General features: G+C 22.6%; 1 protein-coding gene across 1 annotated transcript in view; it reads right to left on the bottom strand.

Annotated features, from left to right (window-relative positions):
* LOC134833049 (homeotic protein ultrabithorax-like) overlaps positions 1-25699 on the bottom strand; it is a 58117-nt gene extending 32418 nt beyond the window's left edge. Inside the window, exons 1-3 of the mRNA XM_063847212.1 lie at positions 25374-25699; positions 24944-25258; positions 5424-5474 (exon numbers count right to left, since the gene is read on the bottom strand). Coding sequence (XP_063703282.1) covers positions 5424-5474; positions 24944-25258; positions 25374-25509 — 502 coding nt within the window. The 5' untranslated portion in view covers positions 25510-25699. The remainder of the gene's footprint in view (positions 1-5423; positions 5475-24943; positions 25259-25373) is intronic.
* Positions 25700-26343: the final 644 nt, after the last annotated feature.

Below are 26343 nucleotides of genomic sequence, written 5' to 3'. Positions count from 1 at the left end.
GAATATATTTTTTAAAAAGTGTTAAAAGTTGTAATTTGAGACATATTAAACGATTTTTCATATATTTTGAAATATAAGAAAAATTTGGCGCCATTTTTAAAAAGATCAATTTTTCTTTACAAAAATGGCGCCAAAATTTTTCAGAATTTAAAATATATTAAAATCAATCAATTTCTTTCTTAAATGAAAATATTTAACAAAAATAATTAATTTTTGACAATTTTTCAAGAATTTCAATTTTAGATAAATTTGGCGCCATTTTTAAAAAAAGATCAACTTTCAAATTTTTCTATATAAAAATGGCGCCAAAATTCTTCAGTATTTAAAATATATCAAAATTGATCAATTTCTTTCTCAAATGAAAATATTTTTAACATAAACAATTAATTTTATTAATTTTTGAAGAATTTTTGAAGAAAATTCTAAAGAAAATTTTCAAATTTAAATAAAAACAATAAAAACGCCCCCCATACGTCAATGAACGAACTAATTTATCACTTTTAAAAGAATTTCCATATACAAAAACTATTCCGGGTCGAAGTTTGTGCCCCTCTCTTTAAATAAATATAATGAACAACAACATTGACTCCGGAGAAATTCTTGTGTCTATTTAGAAAATTTTATCGCACATAAATATTTCTGCACTTGCCACACGAAAAATACAGAAACTAAATTGAACTAAACTAAAGTTGGAAGAGAAAAAAAAGCGAGCAGAGATGTATTTTTGTGTCCCGAACGAAAAATATTTATATTCGACAATTGGTTTATGTACTGCACATTCATTTTTCTTCAACCTTATTTGGTAAATAAATAGTTGTTTTTTTTTCTGTACAATTTCACCGAGGAGCGACAACGACGCTTTTTCATTCAATCCCTTATCTGAGAGCTATCAAATTCCCATTAATAACAAGGAAAAATCCGGAAAATTTCTCATTTAACATTCATACAGCTCTCGTGTGTCGATATCTCTTCGTGCCGACATCGACAACGACGACGACGACTCCTCGACAACATTTTGATAAAGAATTTCTTTTTTTTTTGCAAGTTTTTTTTTCTCTTTGTATATATATTTTGTACGAGAGAAGAAAAGCATGGAAAAAAGAAGAGAAATGTTTTGTTGTCTTTTCTTTTGTGCACAAGCAGCACATTAGTACCCCGAAGTACGAACGCAAGAAAGGAAAACACGAGATAAATTTATTGATCGTTATACCAAGTTTTTCCTTGATATATTGTGTGCTCGGCTCTTTTTTGCCTTTGCATGTTTGTTGTTGTTGTTGTAAACAAGAGAGATTCTTCATTCATCTTCCTAAAAAAAAAATAAAGAAAAATAAAGAAAGAAACTCCATAAAATCACATGCGCAGTCCATGATGATGTTTAGAAATTTTCGGGTCATAGATTTCATTATCTTCCTTTTTCGTTTTTTTTTTGGCATTTGGCTTGAAACGGAATGTGATCCTGATAAAATATATTTAATTAACTCGAAAAAGTAGTTTTTTCCGTTAAAGGGAAATTTTTATAGGGGGAAGGGGGAGGGATTTCAATTAATTTTATCCCTCAAACCACTTGAGAAACGGAAATTTATGGAGATTGATGTCCGAAAATGATAAAATATACAAAAATAAACATTTTTTCTCGTTTAAAACGAAATTCTCTGTACGGGGGGAGGGGGAGGGATGAAAGTTCAAATTAAAGCAAAACGCTTGAAATTTAAAATTTATGAAAAGTCACGGCAAAAATGATAAAATGTAAAAAAATTAAACCAAAATTTCAATTTAAATCGAAAAATTTTCAGGGGGGAGGGGGAGGGATAAAATTTAAATTAATCCGTATTGAAATCCGCTTCAGGAATTCTTATAGATCAATGTCCAAAAGTGATAAAATCACAAAAAATAAATAATCAGCGGCACACGATGCCAATTTAAATTCATTTTTATTTTCTCATTCAAGAGCTACCTGAATTTCGCATCAAAACAACATGCACAATAGTAATAATAATTATTTAAATGACTGGAAAGAATATAAAAAAATAATAAAATTAAAATTTAACAATGTGCGGCATGGCATGGCATACCGGAGAACGAACAAATAAACAAACAAACAGCCAAACGAGTAAAAGACAAGGTGTTTAAGAAAATTATCTGATTATTGATTTTTATGACCCTGTTTTATTTGTGTTTTATAGCGTGACATGCTATAAAATCGGCTATATTTTGTACCTTTTACATTTTTGTGAGCAAAGCACCACATTTAAATATAAAATATTGTTCGGTACGTGTGTACGTGCGGTATCCCCAATTCAGAGAAGTTATAAAATTACGTCATAAAAGGCGTGGTTATAAAAACACATTAAATCATTTCGAATGTGTGCGAGTGTGTGTGCGTTCGCATAGTAAATAGTCGAGGAATGTATTTCTGGGCTAAAAAGATCTATTTTTCTTCGTTTGTTTAGCTGCGTGTGAGGTTTGTATGGGGCACGAACAAGAAAATGAGCAATTGTTGCCTTAAAACATTGTAAATAGTACCCCGAAAATTTCTCTCGGTGTTTCTTATCTTTATCACCGTCTCGTTTTATATATAAATGTTTTTTGGTACCTAAGATTTTTTTTTTGAAACACATTTTATATTTTATGGGTTCCCTTGTTTCTATGAATTGTGAAGATTTGTTATTTTAAGTACAAATTTTTTAGCGAGAATTATTTTAAAATTAATTTTTCAGAAATTTTATAATTTAAAAAAAATTTATCAAATATTTTTTTATTAAAAAAATTTTCATTAAAAATTATTTTTATTATAAAGAAAAAATTATTTTATTTAATTTTATGAAAATTTTCATTAAAATTTTTTTTTCTTTATAATAAAAATAATTTTTAATGATTATTTTTTAATAAAAAAAAATATTTGAGGTTCGTAAAATAATTTTAAAAAAAAAATATTTAAATACTCAAAAAATAATTAAAAATTATAATTTATTAATTTTTTGATGTTTAATACTTAAAAATATTAATAAAAAATTCTTTTAAAAATAATAAAAAAATACTGAAGTATGAAAAAAATAGAAGTAAAATTTCTCGAAAATATTAATTAATTTAAATTTTTAAGATTTTTGATGAATTTTTTTAAATTTATTTCAAAAGTTTAATTTAAAAAAATTCTAATATTTTGAAATAAATTATAAAAAATTCATCAAAAATCTTAAAAATTTAAATTAATTAAAATTTTCGGGAAATTTTACTTCTAAATTTTTTTTCATACTTCAGTATTTTTTTTTTTATTATTTTTAAAAGAATTTTTTATAAATTTTTTAAAGTACTAAATATCAAAAAAATATTTTTAAATGATAATTTCCATAAAAATTAAATGAAAAAAAATTTTAGGCGTAAAATATTATTTTAAGGCTTAAAATTATTCAAAAAAAAATTTTTTTTTTCAAATAAATTGAAATTTTCTCTTTAATTTAGATATTTATTGATAAAATTTTTCATAATTTTTTTTTTTTTTTGAATTAATTTTTTTCAAAAATTGTCAGTAAAATAAAATATCTGCGAAAAATGCCTTCTTCACAATTTCAAGGAACACTCAAAAAGATCTATGATACGCGATATCACACAAAAACTTTTTTTTTTGTGTAAATAACGAACCTGTGTCGTTACCAAAGCAAAGGAGGCACTTTAACCATCGTCGAAGGGAGGGAAGTAAGGGAACGCATAACAACAACAACAACACAAAAAAAGAGAAGTAACGTCAATAAAACACCTAATCGATCTCATTTATATAAATTTCGAGTGGATTTTGTGCTGAATTTACGGAAAAATCGTGCCACAAGGCGCACAAATAATTTGCGGGATGGGAGACGACAAACGCCATCGTTTTTCAAAGACATTTATCATCGGATCCCTCGCACTCTTGCGCTCTGCTGTACACATAAAATATGCATCGGTTTTCCGTCGTAATGTTATAAAATGTAATAAATCTCGAAGAGTCCCCCTCTACCAAAAAAATAAATTGAAGACGAAACAAAAAGTCGCTTGAATGAACCGAAAATATGTCGTTTGCTCGGTTAATCGATTGATTTTGTAAACGCAAACCCCGAGAATCCATTAAGAAATTAGTATAATAATATTATTATATTAACAAAATTTCGTTTCCTCCTTTCGATGTCGTCTCGTAGCATGATTTCATTTTATTTATTATTTGTCAAACCGCCATAATTTATCTATTTATTTATTTTTGTCGTTTCTCTCTCACCATTAAACATTTTCGAAAATGATAAAAAACATTCGCTTTCACTGTGTTAGGTCCACAAAGATTAAAATTCTAAGGATTTTTTTTTCATTGTTTTGTAAATTATCGGAGAGAAAAATCTTATCTCTTTAAATTTATTTATTTCGAGGACTCGAAAAATGTCGGTCGAGGTGTTATTTATACACGCATTCCAATTTATTGTTGTTTAATTTTAATTTATTTATTTTTTTTAAATAAAAAGTTTTCTTTTAGATAAATATGAATAAAACGTTAGATTTGGTAAATAAATCATTTGATACGGAAAAAAGATTTATTTTAATTTTTTTTAAATATTTAAAAAATAAATAAATATTTTTTTTTATTTTTTAACTTACATGATTCTTTTGCTTAGTCTCATTATTACCACGTAACATTGGAAGGTTTGTGGCAAAAAAAAAATATAATTTAATAAAATACATAAATAAAGGAATTTATGAATAAATAATTAAACAACATAAAAAATTCATGAGAATGCATAATAATTAAAAATATAAAAAAAATCGTAAATAATTAATATTATTTTTTTTTTGTAAAAAAGAATAATTTTAATAATACAAAGTAAAACGTAAATTTATAAAAAAAAATAATGAATGAGTTCATGAATTATTTTTTTTAATAATTAAAAATTTTTGCAAGAATTATTTCTTTAATTAAAATTTTATTTTTTTTTATTTTTAATTTTACAAAATTTTTTTCTATTTTTTTTTAATTTTTTAAAATTTTTTTTAAATTGAATTTGATTTTTTTTAATTATTAAATTTAAATAAATATTTTTTTAATTATTTAATATTTTTTTTAATTAAATTTTATTTTTTTTTTTATTAATTTAATCAAATATTTTTAATTTAATTTTAATTTTTTATAATTTTCTTTTAATAATTTTTATTTAATTTTAATTTTTTATATATTTTTAAAATTAAATTTGAACAATTAAATTTAATTAAACATTTTTTAAATTTTATTTTATTTTTTTTAAATTTATTTTATTTTTTTAAAATTTAAATATTAATATTTTAATTAAAAAAATAATTCTATCAAAAATTCTTAACACAAAAATTTATTTCATGAACTCAAACCGCTGAAGAAATAAACAAATAAATCAAAAAAATAAATAAATAATAATAAAAAAGCGACGACTTACCTATCCAGTCGGGTAGTAATGAGCCAGCAAGAGATTCTGTGTATCTCTTACCTGAAAAGACACGAAAAAAAGAAGAAAATTATTAGATAAAAGTTATAAATTTCGCCATATGCTACAAATTACATTCGCTCTCCCGCTTTTTCTCAACTTTCGTGATCTTTCTTCTTCTTCTGTGCAAAATGCGAAATGTCACACACACTCAAGCACGAGAAAAAAGGAGGAAAATGCGCGAAAAACAACAAATTGTAGCCGAAAAAATGCTTTCTTTGCCTCCCTCCTGCCTGTTGTTAAATATAATTAATAAAACATACCGCGCGCATTAATAAAAGCGCAACGCAAAACGATCATAAAGCATAATAAAGTATGAGGTAGCACCTCTTTTATCATCCAAATAATTCATGCAAATTACACAATTATGCTGTAAAAACACAAGGAGAAACATATCGCATCATACCCATACAGGCGTAAATTACATTACGCTTTAAAAAGATATATCTTCGCGTATATATGCGAAATTATGCGCTACTTGCGATACACCATGTGGTTTTGATATCGCATATAAACAACAACAAATACTCAAGTATGGGACTTTTGAAGTATGGCAAGGCTTTAAGTCGGTATAGGAGACACTGTAAGGCGTTTTAAAGTAAAAAAATTAAATTTTACTATTTTTTTTTATTTAAAATTCTTAAAAGCTTTAAAAATTCTTAAGATCGAAATTTTTTATAAAATAAATATGTAAATAAAAAAATTTAATAAATTAAAAATTTATCAATATTATTTATTTTTTTTCAATTTTAACTTAATTAAATTTTTTTATTAATTTTAATAAATTTTTATTTTTTTAATTAATTTTAATTTTTTCAATTTTATTTTATTTAAAATAATTTTTTTTAATAAAATTTAATTTTTTAACGAATATTTTGAATTAACTGTTAATTTTTTTATTAAAATGACAAAAATTAAAAAAAAAATATATTTAAAAAAATATTTTAATTTATATACATTGAAAAAATATTTTTTAAATATAATTTTGACTTTATTTCAATAAATAAAAATTATTTAATAAAAATTTTCAGTTTTCGAAATGATTTTTTTTAAATTAAATTATTTATTTATATTTTATATTTATGATGATTTTTATTTTATTTTGTTTAATTAATTTAAATTGCTTAAAGTTCATAAAAAATAAAACTTTTTTTAAAAGATTAAAAAAAAAAATAATAATTTTTATAAAATTTGAGATTTAAAATTTAGATTTAAAAATTTTTATAATAAAATAAATTGTAATAAAATATATAAAAAAATTATATATTAAAAAATTATTAATAAAAGTTATTAATAAAAATTTTTAATTAATTCAATAAAATTATTTTTTTAAAAATAAATTATATTAAATTTTTAAGCAATTTCAAATATTTTAATATTTTTTAATTGAAAAAAATATAAATAAATAAATAAAAATTATTAAAATTTTAAATATATATTTTTAATATGTTTTAAACATATTTTAAATAATATTTTATATTTTTTAAATTAAGCTTGAAATTTTAAAATTCATTAAAAATAAATTCAATTTTAAAATTCATGTAAAAATTCATAAGACAAAAAATCATTTGCAGTGCAGTAATCTAAACACCTTTTCCACAAAAACATGCTTCCATGATACCATAAACTGCCAAAAAACGAACACAAAAGAAGAACGCGAAGAAGATATATGAGATAAACACCTGTGATTTTTAATTCATTTTTTTTTTGGCAAGAAACTTGAATGAACTGAGGGTTAGATACTTTGCTCATCAAGCTTAGTTAATAATAATAATAACTAAAAAATTAAACATTAATACAACCCCATAAATTTTGCCTCTGTGAGCTATGCGAAGAGTTACTTTCTTAAAACATTCATTATAATGTTTTATACATTTTACATTAAAAGTCCTTCTTTTACAAATACAAAATGTCTCTTTTTGTAAATAAATTATGTGCGGGTACAGAAGGATATTATTATACAAAAGAAATTAATTTATTCTTATACATGTATAAATATATTCAAACACATAATTCTAAAATAAAACAACATTTTACCCCTTCTCCATTGCGCTGCACTTGTCTGCGAGCACATTTCTTGAAGAATGTAGAAAAAAACTTTTTTCTTTTATTTATACTATTTAGAAGGCGGGAGAGGGTGTTTTTTATGCTATATTTGCTTACACAGGCACGAGATCGCAAAAAGGGTTTTAAATATGCGTTTTGAATAAATAAATAAACTTGTTTGAATTTATTAATTGTTATCGTTGCGACGACATAACTTTCCGAAGGAAACGGAGACAATTTTTTTGTGAGTCCGCACGACGCCATATTAAATTATATTATGTATTTCGTACTCATTGAACGAAAAAAAAAACTGGCACACACAAAAAATAAACGTTATAAATCTATTTGATTTATGGCGCAACCCTTTCCCTGATAAATTAAAATCCTATTGAAGAGATCGAACGGACTGATAATTTATTTTTAATTTTTATTTTTTAATTTCTCATATCCTTGTTTGCCTTTTTTCCGAAAAAAAAGTAAATAAACATTAATAATAATAATAAATAAAAAATATATAGGATGAACCTTTATAATTATAATAATTTTTAACAAACAAATATTTGCCAAAAAAAAAGGCTTGACACCCTTCCTGCTGATCTTATTATTCGATTATTATTGTTCGAACGACAAACCAAAATTATATTTATTTATAATTGGTGATTTATATTATTATTAAATTATGTACGGAACATATATAACATCATATATATGATGCGGCGAAATTGCAATTAAGGGTTGCAAAAACTACTACCCGCCCAATAAATTTATCAATTAACCCTACAGCGAATCAGTTATTTATGTTAGCTTTAATTTGTCAATTCAATAACTTACTTTATATATATTTTCTATATGTTAGTATAATATTTGTATAACATTTTACCCTATGGGCGAAAAACGGGTCAGATTGATCTCTTAAGGGATCAGCTGATCCCTCAGGAGTCAATTTGATCCCTTAAGATAATTTTTTTGATCAATTTGTTCTATTAAGGGTTCAATCTGATCCCTTAAAGGGTCAACCTGATCTCCTTTCGAGTTGGTCATCTACAGACCCAAAAAATGAGACCCAAGAGATCATTTTGAGCTCTTAAGAGGTCAATATGAACCCTTAAGAGATCAATTTGATCCCTTAAAAAGTTCAATTTGATCTCTTAAATGATCATATTAACCTCTTAAGGGATCAAAACGACCTCTTGATTCAAATTTTTGGGTCTGCAGATGCATGATCGACTCGAAAGGAGATCAGGTTGACCCTTTAAGAGATCAGATTAAACTCTTAATGGAACAAATTCTCTTAATGGATCAAAAAAATACTCTTAAGGGATCAAGTTGACTCCTGAGGGGTCAACCTGATCCCTTAAGAGAATTTTTGTGGGACGAAATAACCTTTTTTTAAGGCCCTGGGGTCTTGAAATAAGGCCCTCAAACTTTTACATGGAGAAATTCCGAATTTTTTTTATTTTAAAAAAAAAAAAAAAAAAAAAAAAAAAATTTTAAATTTTTCATTTCAAAAAAGCTTGAGGGCCTTATTTGAAGACCCCAAGCCTTAAAAGATCATAAAAATTCTCTTAAGGGATCAATCTGACCCGTTTTTCGCCCATAGGGTATATATATATATTGCATAACGAGCAAAAAAAAATGTTTCTAAATAAATTTTTTAACTTTTTTTTTATCATTGATTGGAAATAAATTTATGTTTCTATCATGTTATATATGTTTATTTTCATAACATATACAATTCTATATGTTGCAAGAGGAGAAAACAGGATGTGATCTATTGGACAGATTGCATCGAATTGATAACAATTGTTATAAATTTCATGCGTATTGTTATGATAATTGACTTTTTATGACACAAAATGTGCATCTACACAAAATACAAATCGAAACGACGACGCGGAATTTGAATAAAATTGATTGATTAATCATTATTTGTTTTTAAGTGAGGCTTGAAGGAAAATTTTTCGTAACGGATAAAAATTATATTTAATGACAAAAAAAAATACGAGCGGTAATTTTATCATTTTAAGTGCGCTGCAAGTGTTTTAGCAATGGCATGTCGTCGCTGCATGCGCTTGTTATATAGAGTAAACAATGTAAATTTTATTCATGAGCATTTTCGTTTTGTTTGAGTTGTACTTGTGTGCATGTTTCGTGTGCGTTGAGTACATTTGAAGCTTCTTCATGTTTATTTTGGTTCAAGTTGAGTTGTGTTTTTGGGAGGGTGTTAATTAGGTTTTGAAGGATTTTAGTACTAAAAATTTATTGTTTGCAAATATTTTCTTCTAAATTTTGAGTTTTTGAGTAAAAAGTTGATTAAATAATAAAAATTAAAATTTTTAGTACTAAATTATTTTATATTCTCAAATTTTTACTAAAATTTGATTTTTTTTATATTTGAATTTTCAGGTAAAAATTTTAATGAAATTTAAAAAAATTTTTAGTACTAAATTTTTTTTCTGTACTAAAAAATTTTAACTTAATGTTCTAAAATTTGTACTAAAATTTAAAAAATTTTTCTTTTTATTTTGAGTTGACGGGTAAAAATTTTATTAAATAATTAAAAAATATAAATTTTAGTACTAAATTTTAATTTTCTGTACTAAAACTTTAAATTTATTTAAATAATTTAAAATTTTAATTTAATTAATTTAAAATTTTATTAACTTTTTAAGAATTGAATGAAAAAAATTAAATTTTTTTTTTTTAAATTTTAATTGAAGGCTTCAACGAGTTTTTAGTACTAAAAAATATATAATTTTCGCAAAAATATATTTTTTTTGTACTAAAATTTGTACTAAATTATATTAGGTATAAAAAATTAAACAAAAATTTAATTTTTTCATAAAAATATTATTCACTTAAATCTGAAATTTGTAATTTTAATTAAAAAAAAAAATATTTTGATATAAAATTTTTATTTAAAATAAACATTTTAGTACTAAAATTTGTTTTTTAGTACTAAATTTCATTTTTTTTAAATAATTTTAAAAATTCAGGTAAAAAAGTTAAAATTTTTCAAAAATAAATAATAAATTTTCAAAAATTGACTTATTCTCATAAATTTATATAACACAAAAGTTCAAAAGCCATCAATAAATTTAAAAAATGGCAACTTTTACCCTCATATTTCAAACAAAAGGATTGATTCAGTCATAAAAATGATTGAAACATCAACAAAAACTTTTTGTTTGCTTTTTTATAAATATATTTTTTAAAAAATAAAGATCACACCCTAAAAAAAGTGTCAAAATAATGTTATAAAAATTCCATTCCGATGACTTATTCGCAACTATTATCAGGATTAATCCTCTTTAAACAACGCCGCGCGCGATCATCTATCATATTGACACACACACACACGCAATAAAATTTAATGCCAGCCTCACAGTCCTTTTTTCCTTGTTTATGGTTGCTCTTTGTACAATTTTTTATTGCAATTTTCCGGGACATATACTGAAAACTTTTTTTTTCGTCGCTCGCTTGTGTTGTGTTGTGTTATTAAGCAGGAGCATCCAATTTATCTTCTATGGAGGCTTAAAATACATTGTTATTTGCATCGATATCACACGTTTTCATGTAACATAAATTTTAAAATTTTACGTGTGTGTGTGTAGGTTGTTTTCGGGGATACAGCAGCATCAGCGTCGCACACACACGTTGCATGGCTTGCAATAAAGCTCAGGCTATATTAAAGGGGTGTTTGGCTTAGTTTATGCGCAACAATATATTTCAACAAGGGATGTTGCCCTTTATTTATAGCTAGTCGAATATGTACATAAATTTGAATATGCTGTACCTACAAAATGTTCAATGTGCAATAGTTATTTATGTATTAAATTGTGGCGAAGTCTTGTAGCTCTTTTATGGGTATTTAAAGAGCGGTGTCTCAATGCTGTTTAAAAATATTAAAAGTTTTCGTGACTTTTTATTTATTTATTTTTTTTATTACCAAAAGTCATCATTTTAATAATTTTAAATAAATAAATAATTTTAAAATAATTTATTTTTTAATAATTAATTAATAAAAAAATTAATTTAATAAATAAATAAATTTAAAATAAATAAAATAATTAATTTTTTATTTTTTTTTTCTTTCAGAAAATGTAAAAATATATTTTTTAAAATTAATTTTAAATTAAATTAATTAAATTATTTAATTTTAATTTTTGTTTGTTTATTTTTTTTTAATAAATATTTTTGAATTTTAATTTTTTTCTGTTTTTTTTTTAAATTTATTTTACTAACTTTAAAAAAATTAAATAATTTTTAATTTTTTTCTAAAATTTTTTAAAATATATTTTTTTACAATTTTATTGATAATTTAAATAATTTTATATTTTTTTTTATTTAAAAATATTTTAATTAATTATTTTTTTTATATTTAAATATTAATTAATATGAAAAAATTTAAAAATAAAATTATTTTATTTTCTTATGATTTTTTATTTATTTATTGAAAATTTAATTTAATTAAATTCTTGAAAAAATATTTTTTTTTTAAATTTTTAAACTTTTAAATATTAAAAAATGACTTCAATCCTTTAAAAATACCATTTTTTTTTCTTCAAAATGCAGTAAAAAAAATCAGAAAACTTTTTTTTTCTTTTCGATTCACCTTTCATTTCACGTAAGACGAAAAAAAGTTAAAAAACTACGTGAATTCTTTACCATAAATTTTCCAACAGAATGCTTGCATTACTTACTTATAATTTCCATAAAAAAAACGCCGTACTTTCTTTTAATTTTTTTTTCTACCTTTTCCATTTCGGTTGCGTGAGCTTAATTTGTGCGATGTCAAGTGAAATTTATAACTAAAGTTTTTTTTCCTCATTTTTTATTTATTTTTCGGTAAAGCTTCTTTTTCTTCCTCTTTTTCTTTCTTTTGTCTAGACGCTTTTAGTCAATTTTCTCTTCTATTTTGTTGACCAACGAAATTTATTTAAATGTTTTATGATTAATAACGAAAAAAATAAAAAAAAATATTTTTTTTCGTTCACATATGCAGATTCATTCAAAACAAACCATAAAAATGCTGTTTAACCGGTTTATCACACAAAAATCTGAACCAGCCATATATCAATTTGTAGAACGAACTCTGAAAAGTTATGTGTATCGTGTGTCGTATTGCTCAGGAAAAAAATTATTTATCTTATAGGAAGGTAAGATTAAATGTTCGGTTGTTGTAGAAGATGTTATTAAAAATGCGGTATGTGTGTTGGAGGCAGAAGAAGATGGATGATGTTTAATTTTTTTGGAAGAAAAAAATCGAAATTTGATCAAAAAAGTCATTTAAAAATATTCTTAAAGGAAATTTTCGAAGATTTTAGGATAAAAAATTAAAAGAAAGTGAAATTTTTTCATAAAAATACGTCGAAATTAAGGTATTTTTGCTCAGAAAATTAAATTAAGTGAGCAAAATTTTATTTCTTGAATGAAATAATTTTAAAATGTTTAAAATAATTTAATAATAAAATAACTATTAATATTAAATATAATTCAATAAAATAAATAAATATAAATTAATTTTAAAATCAAGAAAAAAAATTATATTTTTAAGAAAAAGTATATTTAAATCAAATAATATTTTAAATTATTTGATAAAAATTTACTTTTTTCTTTAAATTTAATTTTTTTTTTCTTAATTTAAAATTATTTTTTTTTATTTATTTTATTTAATATTAATAATATTTTTTATAATCAAATAAATAAAAAAAAATTTTTATCGAAAATTATTTTATAATTTTTTAATAATAATTAAATAAATCAATAAAATAAAATAAATAAATTAAATTTAAAAATCGAATAAATAATTCTAAAATAAAAAAAAAATATTTAAAAAAAATTAAAATTATCGTAAAAATATTAAAAATTTACCCAAATTTTAATGGAAAAAATTTTTAAAAAAACTTTTTGTTAAAAAAAAATCATAAAAATTGCCTTCTGAGCAAATTTTCTCAAACCACATGCCACTAACAATCCAATTTTTCTATTAAATACTCAACGGAATTCACAAATTCACACTCGTATCTGTTTCTAACACGAACCGATGATCAACTTTTGCTCATAAATATCATTTAAGACGAAGCAAAACTATTAATTTCCTCAAAAAAAATATAAAACTGTGAATTGTTCAATGACTGCTCTTCTGCCTACGTAACTGACACGATATTTCATCTTCTTCTTTCGCTCCATTCGAGTGTTTCTGTACGAAAAGTCCCTCAAAAGTCGAAAGTTTTTTGAAAAGTGCAAATATGTGTAACTATTAATCCCTTCCTTAACATGCCGAGCCGAAACTTTTTGAATCCAACTTAATTAAACGGCATAAATTTGAGGCTCAGAACACAGAGAGACAGAGACAATAATCATCATCATCGCCGGAGTTTCGAATGCAAATGGTACCATATGACTTTTCGTTCGTTTTGCCTTCGTTAACGCTTTTATTGTGTGTCAGCAGCGACGCACGCACGATGGCGATCAAGCACATATGTCCGAAGGTATTTAACTGAATGATTTATGTGCTGTTAAAATATGGGAACGAGAGAGTACGATTCATGTGGTTTTCTCGAGAGTTGTAACTCGAAATGGAACAAAAAAAGCAGAAAAACGACAGTTTTCGTCTGGAACGACGTTTTGCCAAGTCAGACATGAAATGAAGGATTTATTTCTTAATATTCGCACATGACTTGCCAGCCTCTTGCCGGAGCACAATAAATAATATATTGAAATTTACACTTCACTTGCTGCCATAGAACTCATCTCAAAAAATCTCTCGTTACCATAAAAAGCGGAATTTTTCGAACAAAAAAAAATATAAATAAAAAAATATAAAAGAGATCCATATTTTATTTTTTTGTGGTACAAACCAGTAAAAATGTCATGTTAATAAGATTTATTACAAAGTTCTTCTTTTTTTTATTTATTTCTTATTTTGATCACGCCCAAAGTAACGAAGAAAAAATGATATGTTGAACATTGAAATTTTTTTTTGGTTTTTTTTAATTCTTTTAATTAAATTCCGTTTTATTTTTTTGAGACTCATGTGAAGTTCACAGACAACAAAAACACGACGAATTTTTTTTTTCTTGCGTTGTTTATGAAAAATTAAACGTGCACGGAATTGAGACAGAGAAATATTTGTCACACACAAGTGAAGAAGGCGTTTGTTAGCCAAAAAAAAAATGTCTCTCTATTATTAATATTTTTACACGTTTTTTTGTGGATTTTTTGGGATGTTAGTCAGCGCAGAATATTAAATCATGGAGATCGTTTGGACACGATTAGAGAGGTAGGAAAGATATCCTGTTACAAAAAGTGATATTTTTCAGTGAATTTGTGGTTGTGATAATTTTTAAGGCGATTTCGGGGGAATATTGGATGAGTAATTTGATGAATTATAATAGAAATTTGAGAAAAAAGGTTGAAATTTATTTTTAAAAAATTTTTTTGGAAGGAAAAATGGATGCAAAATTAATAATTTTTGGGAGTTTGAAGGATTTATTGAGAAATTTTTATTATAGAATTAAAAATATTTTTAAAAAAATATAAAATTTTTAAAAATATTTTTTTTAATTTTTTATTGAATATTTTTTTAAATTTTTATGATTAATTATTTTATCAAAATTTTCAAATTATTTTATTGAAATTTTTATTATTAATAATTTTTAAGTATTCTTTCATAATTTTGTTAATTCAAAAAAAAATTATAAGAATATAATTTTTCCTTATTTTTTTAATATTATTATTAGAATTTAATTTTTATTATTTTTTTATTTCAAATTTTTTAATTTTTATTTCTGAAACTTTAATAAAAAAAAAATAATATTTTTTAAAATAAAAAAAAAATTAAAAATTGATATAATTTTTTATTTTAATAATTTTTTAATTTTTATCAAAGAAAAATTCTTAAAGAAAATTTTCTTTAAAAAAATTTAAAATTAATTTCTTCATATCTTTAAATTAATCATCCAAATATCAAAACTATCAAAAATCCATAAAAGATGGCATTACTATTCCCGTTTTGCCGAATTTCATTAAGAGGTCGCTTGCCAAAGAAGCATTTCGAACACACGAAAACGATCCAGGTAAGAATAAAATATGAAAAAAATCATAAATTATGAAAGAGAAAAAAAAAATTATATCGCACCATAAACAACCTCATATATGCTATAAAGCATTTTATTCACACTACTGCTCGTGTGGCAACGAAACGAGTTCCTTCGTTCATACAAAGTGTTTCGATATAAAGTCATAAAAAGGAATAGAAGTGCTAAATTTTCACCCTATTAAAGAGTCCGTCCTTTTTTTAAAGAAATTTTTTTTATGTTTGTGTTTGTGCGTTTTTATTGCTTTATTATAGAGGCACGTCCCTTTTCTTACAAGAATTTTTTCTCATAAGAAATTTTTTTGCTTAAAGAATTTTTTCGAACCCTGTGACGAGACCTTGAAGCGATTTTTTGGTACGTGATGTTCAGGTAAATGCAGATATTATTCAAAATAACAAAAAAAAAGTTAAAAATGTTTAGTAATAAATCATAAAATTGTTCAATATTGCATGTTTGTAGGTGCCAAAAAAAAAGTAGCAGGTAGTCTGAAATTGCGTAAAATTGGAATTTGGACAACAACAAGTTTTAGTTTTGTTGCAACTTTTGTGCAAAGTGTATCGTGTGTTAAGTTGTGCGTTTAATTTAAATTTTGAAGAATTTTTTAAGTTTTAAAGTTGTAAAAGTTAAATATTTTGTATAAATTTCTAATTTTTCTACATTTATAAAAAAATAAAAAAAAAATAAAAAAATTAATTTTAAATAATAAAAAGTGCAAGTCTTTCAAGATATTTATCAAGAGAAATTTATTTTAAATTAATTTTTTTTTCTAAAATGTTATAAAATTTGACTTTAAAATATTTTTTAAACACAAAAATTTCCTTGACTTGATGCTAAAAGTGAATTAAAGTTAAACTTTCATCAATATTTTGCAAAAATAACAATTTTTTTAATAAAATGATAAAAAAAAATCAATATTCATTTAGCAAGAATTAAAAAAAAAATTATTTCTATCAATTTTTTGAAAATTTTGTGTCATTTGTTTAAAATTTTAACCTTCAAAAGTGCAAAAAATAAAAATTTTTAAAATATTTAAAAAAATTTTAATATAACAAATGAGAAAAATTATTATATATTATTATTTAATGTAACATAATATATGTATAATATAATTTTTTTTAAAGATTTCAGAGACTTAAGATTCAATTTTTTATTAAAAAAATAAATAAACTTAACCTTAAAATTAAAAAAAAAATTTTTGGCGGGAATTTTTGACAGATCGATCAGTTTGATTTGATCAATTTGAATTTTGGCGGGAAAATATATTTTTATTAATTTATATTAAACATATTATAATTATATAAAATATAATATAATATTCTCAAAAAACTAAAATTTTAAGATCAAAATTAATAAAAAAAAATTTCCCGCCAAAATTCAAATTGATCAAATCAACTGATCGATCTGTCAAAAATTCCCGCCAAAAATATTTTTTTCAATTTCAAGGTTAAGTTTATTTTTTTAAGTCTCAAAAATCTTTAAAAATTACTTTTATAACCCTTTAACATCTTTAAACATTAAAAAAATCTCCCCTTTCACTCATAAAACGAGTTCAACACTCTTAACCCATTTCCAAAAATGACAAATTTCCCGTAAACATGAACAAACAAGTGAAAATCCTCTCTTGTCTCAAAATTCATGTCCAGCATCATTATCACAGAGAGAAAACACACGTATGGTAAAAAGTACAAATGTTGCGTTAGGTCACGAATTTTATTACAAAATTTTATGATTACTCTTTTATTTTGTGTGTGTTTGGTCATAAAACACTCCGTTTGTTGTTCAGTTGGTGCTATATGAAGCGATAAAATAATAATAATAATAAAAAGCGGGAACCCCCTGGTTTGACGCTCGAATGTTATTGTTCGTCATCAATTTGTTTGTTTATTACATCATAAGTGGCTTAATGTAAATTTTATTCATTTTCTTGTGTGTGCACTAAAAGGGACACTTTTTGTCATGTATCGCGATAATCTTTAAAGAGCCAGGTAGGCAGAAAAATTTTTTTGTCGGTTATTTATGAGTTTGAGATGCAATTTAAAGTCGTCCTTTTCCATAAAATCGGCAATAAATGTTAACGTGAGTACACAAACCGTTCATTATCGCACCAAAAACACCAAATTTTATCTCTTTAAATTTTCGTTCAATAAAAAAAATTTTTTTTTAATATTTCCTTAATGGCTTTTTTCCTTCTACAAAAATTTTCTTCTACATGCGCGAAGGTAATTAGCAATGTGTGTCAAGAATAGTAGGTTAGTGCAGCGAAAAAAAAGCTAAATTCCCATAAATCAAAAGTTTATTTATTGGAAAATTGATAAATTTCGAAGTTATCAGCGAAATTTGTCAATATTCAGTCATTAAGCGAGGCAAAAACATGAAACAAAGGCAAATCTGACCTTTTTCAACATTCATTATCTTTGCTCTTCGTTTATTTTGCTGAATTATCTCCTCGTCGTCGTCATTTCGCGTTAAATAGTAAATCAAAGGAACAAAAAAAAACTTAATTTTAAAATGTAAACATTTTCAGATGATGATACAGCAGTAAAGTATAGTAGCAACGGCATGGAAAACGACACACAACACTCAATTTGTAACAATTTTTTTTTCTGTGAAGAGCAGAATTTTATGGGACTAGTTGCGAAATTACGTTTACATAGTCACGGGAGACAGAGACGTGGATGATGCGCTGGATTGCGAGAAACAAGTGTTTAACGAGTTGAGAGTTATTGAAAAAGGATTTTTGAGGTAAAAGCGCTTTATATGAGATTTTTAAATTTTTTTTTAAATTTTAATTTTTTTTTTAAATTTTAATTTTTTTATTAATTTAAAATTTTTTGTTTTTAAAATTTTTAAATTTTTAATTTAAAAAAAAAAATCAAAAATATTATTTTAAAATTCTTAAAAAATTTTAATTTTTTCTAAAAAAAATTTTTTTTTTTATTTTATTTTTTATTTTTTTTTTTTGGGAAAATTTTTATTAAAAAAAAAGTGAATTTTTTTTTATTAAATAAAATAAAATAAAAATTTTAAAATGTTCATCGAATTAATTTTTTTAACAAATAATTCTGGCTGTAAAAATTTTCAGCTCTTAAATGTAATATTTTTATTTTTTTTTTTGTTTATTTAAAATTTATTTTTTTTAATTTTTTTTTTTTATTTTAAAATTAATTTATTAATTTTTTTCATAATACAATATTTATTTTTTTACAAAAATTATTAAAATTCTTTAAGAAAAAATTTTCCTGAATTTTTTAAATAATATTTAATTTAAACTTTATTTTCTTAAACATACTTTGAATTTTCTCTTAAGAAAAAAAAAATTTTTTTTTTTTTTTTTTTTTTTTGAAAAAAATAATTTTAAATTGAATTTAATAATTAAATTTTAATTGTTCAAATTAATATAAAAATATAAAAAAAAATATTTCAAATTATTTTATGAAAATTAAAGTTTAAATTAAAAATTAATTAAAAATTCAGAAAAAATTCTTTTTAAGATTTTTAATAATTTTTTATGAAAGTCACAAAATAAAAATTAAACTATTTTTTTTCACAATTATGCAAATTTTCAACTTTCATATTTATTTTTTTTAATATTAATTTTTTAATTATTATTTTTAATTTAAAATAGTAAAAAAAATATTAAAAAAAATATGAATAAAATTTATAATTTCTAAAAAAATTTAAATTTTTTCATAAAATTTTTAAATATTAATTTAAGGTATGTCAAACTTTTTAGAAAATTAATTTTTTATTTATTTTTAATTAAAAAATATAAATTTTTAATTTAATTTTTTTAAGAATTTTAAAATTTCAAAATTAATTTTTTTTTTAATTTTCAAATATTTTTTTAATTTTAGGTCAAAATTCAAAAGACAGACCCTCAAAAAATAATTTTCGCAACGCATCAGAAGCAGTTACAAAAGCATCCCATATATTAAAAATTACCCGTGTAGGCTTCTCTTCCCGCCGTTCGTCACACAAGGCTTCCTCACGACACATTTTAACCACACACGTTCGCAATTTCTGGTCACCCTGCTACATTTTTTTTGCCCGTAATTTATTTGCTTGCATATAATGAATGTGTGTGAATATCGCTACTCTCTACTACTTACTACATCACTCGACGTCGTCGTCTCGCACATTCATACAACAACAACGACGTCGACGAATGGAAGCGCGCTAAGTAAACGGTGATATGATGATTTGATGCCACACGGTGTTATTAAAATACACGTGTTCTATCAGCAATATTAAATCATATTTTTCGTCGTCGTCGTCTATTCGCGAAGTGCAAAAAAAAATAAAAATATTATAACGAGAGAGCCTCATTTCACGCCCGATGACATTGATAACGATTAACTTAAATGGAACATGTGAATTATTGTGTTATTATGAATTTATTAAAAAAAATCAAATATTTGGCCAACGAACCGACATGAATATTAAAAAGTTTTGGTTATTATTCAGAAATGAACTTTGCGGGACGTGAACAATTTTTTTTTTTTTTTTTGTTAAAAAAATTAAAATAAAAAAAAATGATTCATGAGAAAATAGACAATAAAAAAAATAAATAAATAAAATTTTCTATTTTTTTCGGTTCACACAAAAAAAAAATTGTTTAGAAGCAAAAAAAAACTCACATGATAAACAAAGGTAAGAATCATCGTCGTGTAGAATATTATTGAAAGTTTATTGACTGTAGCCTTTTTTTCCTTTTTTTCTACACCTTCATTCATGACGACCTGTTGCCTTGTTTTTTTTCAGTCTAAGTCATGCGAGCAAGGCAAGTTACCTATAATTAAGATGCATGTGATTGACGTGCAAAAGCCAATTTTTTGCCATATTAAATTTTTTTATTGCTTCTTATTCGTTTTTAGGAATTTTCCTTAATTTTAGAGGATTTTTTTTTTAAAGAAATATTTTAATTTTTTTTAATAAAGTATAATTTTCGTGAATTTTTTATTAAATTAAATTAAATATTTTTTTATAAAAAAAAAATTTTTAAATAATTTTTTTATTTGAAAAAAATTAAATTATTTTTTTTTAATAATGAAAAATATTTAAAAAAAATTAAATTTTTTTTTTTAAACTTTTTTATTAAAAAAATATTTTTTAAAAAATTTAATTTATTTTTTTATTAAAAAAAATTAAAATTAAATTATTTTATTTTATAAAAAATATTTAAAATTAAATTAAATTATTTTTTGTTATGAAATTCGATCAAAAATTGATATTTTTTCACATTAAACCTTTTTTCGGTCAATTCAATTCAATTTATTATTTATTTCTGTTTTAATGCATATCGCACGTTTAACAATCAGACGTTTCTTCTCATTTCATTTCTTTTTGCGTTTTTTTTTTTTTATTTTTCTTACAGTTTTGTGTTTTTGTTGTGTGTTTGTTACCTACATGCATTTAATTCTGAACGTTATGCTTTCTGTCAAAACTTGCTTGAAAAATAATTTATGTTCTTCGGAAAGCAATAAATAACATTAATCCATATCTTATGTTATGCGAATTTGTGTATATGCAAAAATTATTATATATGCAACCTGAGCTGAAATTAAGGCAAAAACACTTCGATTCAATTATTATTGATTTTTAATGATTTCTTTAGTATTCGAGAATTTTTTTGTTTTTATTAAAAAAAATATATTTAAAAATATTTTAATAAAAAAATATTTTAAAATTAAATATTTTATTTTTTTTTTATTCAAAAATTAAAAAAAAATAGAAATTAATTAAATTTTAATTGTTTTATATTTTTAAATTTTTATTAAAAAAATTTTTTATTTTTTTAATTATTTAATAGTATTTTTAATTTAAAAAAAAAATTAAAATTAATTTTTAAATATTTTTTAAATTTTAATTATCATTAGTTAATTAGCTTTTATTAATTTAATTTTTTTTTTTTTTTGTTTAAATTTTTTTTTAAAATCAATAATTTTTCTATAAAAATGTAAAATAAAAAATAAATAAAAAAATTAAAAATTAAAAAATAAAAAAAAATTATTTTATAAAATTAAAAAATTATTTTTAAATAAAAAAATTAAATTAATTTTAAAATAAATTAAAATTTATTCAATATCAAAAAAAAATTTAATTTTTTTTTAAAAGTTAATTTAAAAAATTAACTTTTTTTAAATCAAATTTTAAATAAAAATTAAATTAAAAAAAATAAATTTAAAAAAAATTTTTAAAATTTATTTTATATTTAAAATATTTTTTTAAAATTTAATTTAAAGAAATAAATAAAAAATAATTAGTTAATAAATTAAAATAAAATCCAATAAGAAAAAAAAATTCCAATTAAAAAAGGCAGTTCCTGTCAAACATCAGTCAGTCATATTTGAACAAAAAAAAGAAGAAACCATCAAAAGAAATAAAAAAAAACAAAAATGGCACAAAAGTTTCTATTTTACTTTAAAATTTATTTATTTTTAAACAATCAGAACAAATGGACGCACGTCATCACATCGCCGCACAAAACAAAAAGAAATACATCACTTTATACGAAAAATATGTAAAACCGAGATGTGTGCTCAATTGTTAAATTCCACAGTGAGACGATATTTTTAGACAAATAAATTTAAATAAATGTAGCGCCACACAATTGAACAAATAAACGTTATGTCTCATGATTGTTCCGAAAGTACGACGACGAATAAAAAAATCGCAAGTTATTCACATATCAATTTAACTCTTCACATAATTGTTAATGTTAATTAAATAATAATATCAAGTACTCTTGTATCTTTTTTGTCTAGGTAACAATATAAAATACACCGCTCGTACAAAATTTACAAATGTAACTGATAATAATAATAATAATGATGATGATGATATTGTTTCATATATAAATACAACATATACAAAAATATATGTTTATTTTATATTTTATTCATTCACATTAATTTTTCTGCTTATTTTGTTTTGTTGGTTTTATTTATTTATTTACAAGTTGACTTTTTTTCTTTATTCCTCCTCCTTATTTTTTTTTTTTTTTTGCAGAAAAATGTATGTTTTCATGTTCAGTGCTTTCTTAAGGTATTATTAAGATGTTCTTCGCATGTTGCAACGTTAAACAAGAGACGCAGGTAGTGAAATAGATAATCTATTTTTTTTAACGTGAAAATTTAATATTTTTATCGAAAGTTATTTTAATTCAATTAAATGTTTAAGATTACACTCGCGACTTGTTAAAATTATTTATGGCAAGCAAAACCCTCGTATGTATAATAAAAAAGAAGATTAACTACATTTTAATACAATTTTTTTTATATATATATAAAAATATACCTGCATGTGTTTTAAAACTAAATTCGAACGCGAAATGCATAAAAAAATAAAAACGAAGATGAATTACAGCAAAAAAGCGAAAAAAACGTTTTTATGATTAATTTCGCTTTTTTTTTAACAAATGTAAAGTAATGCAAGGTTAATGATACGCTAGACAAATTTATGGCTGAAGGTCGTCTTATCATCAAACGATTTTTTTTTGTATTTTTATTTTTTTTTTAAATAAAAATAAAATAAAAAAAAATAATTGACAATAAAAAAGACATAAAAATAACATTTATTGTCACTCTAATCGGTGTTTCGTCACTCCTTTTACTCTAAAGACCCATACAATGTTGTTGTAAATTCTATGTTCTCTCGCATAAAATAACATATAATTAAAGTCTTCGTCTCGTTTTTATTGTTTATAGATTTTTAATACGACGCATGGGCATGTAGTTGTACGAAAAGCCGATAAAAATGGTTTACGATGTGTTTAATTTTTTTTTTTTCGGGTAGCTGTTGAAAACAAATTATTTAGCATTATTTTGTGTAAAAGTGTGCACAAGCACAAAAAAGTGTCTGTTTTTTTTGTGTTTTGAAGTTTGAACCTTGCTTGGGTGTAAATTTTAATTTAATGGAAGGAAATTAGCACACAAGGTGCGGGAATTAATTTTAGTTTGATTTATTAATTAATTGAATTAATTATTATTTTATTTTATTTTTTTTTTATTATTTTTTTTTTCAATATAAAAAAATATAATTTAATTTTTTAAAGTAAAAAAATTATTAAATCATAAAAAAAATAAAAATAAATAAAAAAAAATTGTTTAATTAATTTAATTTTTTTAAAATATAGACAAATATTTTTAAAAAAATAAATAAATGATAAAATTCATAGTTTGTTAAAATTTCAATTGTTATTTATTTATTTTTATTTTGACATGAAAAATTAAAAAAGAAATATTTTAATAAATTTAAATTTTTTTATTGCTTTATTTAAGTAATTTTTAAAATATAGAATAATATTTTTTTCTATAATAGTTAACACACAAAAAAAATTGTTTGATGTTTTGTGTAAAAAATAAATAAATTATAAATTACAAAAATAAATAATTTAATTAATTATTTTTCGTTTTGATTTTTGTTATTATTTATTAATTTATATTTATTTATACATAAAATATTTAAAAAAAATATTTAGTAAAAAAAAATTATTAATTAATAAAAAAATAAATAATAAAATAATTTAATTTAATAAAATAATTTTTATTTATTTATTTTTTAATAAATTTTTAATTCGAAAAAAATTAAAATTCATCAAATAAAATAAAATGTATTTTTTTTTACACAAAACGAATTAAATTTAATTTTATGTATAAAAAAATAAATAAATCATAAAAAATTTAAAAAAATTATAAATTTAATTTAATTAATTTTTTTTATTTTTTAAAAATAAAAATTAAATAATAAACATTTAAACAAAAATAAATAAATAAAAAACAAAATACAATAAATCAAAAAATGATAAATGAACTTGCTATAAAAAAAAGTTCCGTCGGTAAATTTTTATAGCAACCCATAACGATCGGAAATAATTTTAATTTTTATTGACTTAATTTTATTATTTTTATTTTAGTTCAGCAATAATAATTGAGTTCCCCAAAAAATAATTTTAATGCAAAAATAATAAAGTTTTTTTTGCAAGGGAATTTCTCGTACACTACGCGCGGGATAAATAAATGAATGGATGGAGGGTAGAAACAGAACAGCACGTTCAAACAACAACAATAATAATAATATTATTAAGTTGTAAAAAAAAAGAGTGTGGAATGGTAACAAACATGGGATATATTTAGTTTTGGAGTGGATTGCACACGATGACGATGGCGATGCACAGAAGAAGAGAAATAGGAAGGAAGTTATAAGCACCCTTCGTATTCCTTCTTTTTCGTACTATTACAATAATCTGTTTTTTTTTTGTAGGTCATTTTTTGAAATAATTTTTTTTTTTTTTTAATAAATCACGAAAAAAAAATTGAAACTCACCTGCAATCGCCATCCACGGATAAAAGGTATGATTTGACTGATGGAGACCTGACGTAGCGCTTTGTGCACTCGGTGTTCCAATGCCGCAATTTGCATTCCAAGCTGCTGCCGCAGCAGCGGATCCGCTTCCAACGCCTGCCGAACCTGTTCTGCTTGCGGGACTACTGGCTGCAGCATCGATATAACCACTAACACGCGAATCCGGGGTACATGCGGAAGGTCTAACGGGCACTGAGGATCCTGTTGTTTGTGCAGCACTTGCTCCCGTTGTCGCATTCCAAACATCCTTGTAGCCGTTTGTGTCAGCAGCGGAGCCTTAAATAATTTTTTTTTATTTAATTTTAATTTTTTTCACTTTTTTTAAAAATTAATTTAAAAAAAATTTTTTTTCACATTTTTTTTTTAATTTTTTTTAAATCACTCAACTTACCCAAAGAGAGCGGAAATCCACGATACGCCGCAGCAGCTGAGGCTTGATCATGATGAGATGCTGCAGAGCTCATCATTCCAGCTGCTGTTTGATGCGGATGTCCATAAAAGCCGGACTGCTCAAAGTACGAATTCATGTTGGCGATAATTTTGGCGGCTTTTTATTTAAAACTTGTCTCAAAAAATTTTTTTTATATATTTTTTTTGTAAGAATTTTTTTTTCTTACAAAAAAATTAGTTTATAATTTTTTTTTAAATAAATAAATTTTTAATTATTTTTTTTTATTTATTTAATTTATATTTTATTCAGGAAATCGTATCATCATATTCATTTATTTATTTTTTTTCAAGTCAATTGTTTTTTTATTCAGTTCACAAAAATATCAAACGAGTGTCTCAATAATAATCATAAAAATAGCACATTAACACCTATTATTTTTGCAGACACTTTCGTTTTCTTTCTTCTTTCTTTTTTATTAGTTTTAAACTCTTTTTTTATTATTAACTGATTTTTGCTGTCACGTTTTTTGTTCAATAAATATTTTTTTTTATTTTTTTTTAAATAATTTAAAATTTTAATTTTTATTAATTTTAATAATAAAAAATCATATTTTATTTATTTTTATTTTTTTTTTAAATAAAATTTTTTTGGACAGTAATTTTTATTGCAATTTTATTTTTATTTGATGATGACACTATCTTTGCTGCAGAAGAAGTTGAAGTAGTAGCTTGTGTTTTATTATTTTAATATGTTTTATATTTATTTTATTTTATTTTATATTTTTTTTTTGTTCGGGGGGGTAATAACAATATTAATAAAAACGCGCCTGTTCTACACCGTTGTCTTTGAACGAATGATGATGATATTCACTTTGATACTACGATTCCGAATCGAAACTAAACTGAACTCGAAAATGTTGTTTTTACAACATTATAGTCAAGAGTAATCTTGCGCAATCGTTTTATTTCAC

The sequence above is a fragment of the Culicoides brevitarsis genome, chromosome 3, assembly GCF_036172545.1.
Source record: "Culicoides brevitarsis isolate CSIRO-B50_1 chromosome 3, AGI_CSIRO_Cbre_v1, whole genome shotgun sequence".
NCBI classification, from domain to species: Eukaryota; Metazoa; Arthropoda; class Insecta; order Diptera; family Ceratopogonidae; genus Culicoides; species Culicoides brevitarsis.
This window is presented reverse-complemented; position numbering and strand designations above follow the sequence as displayed.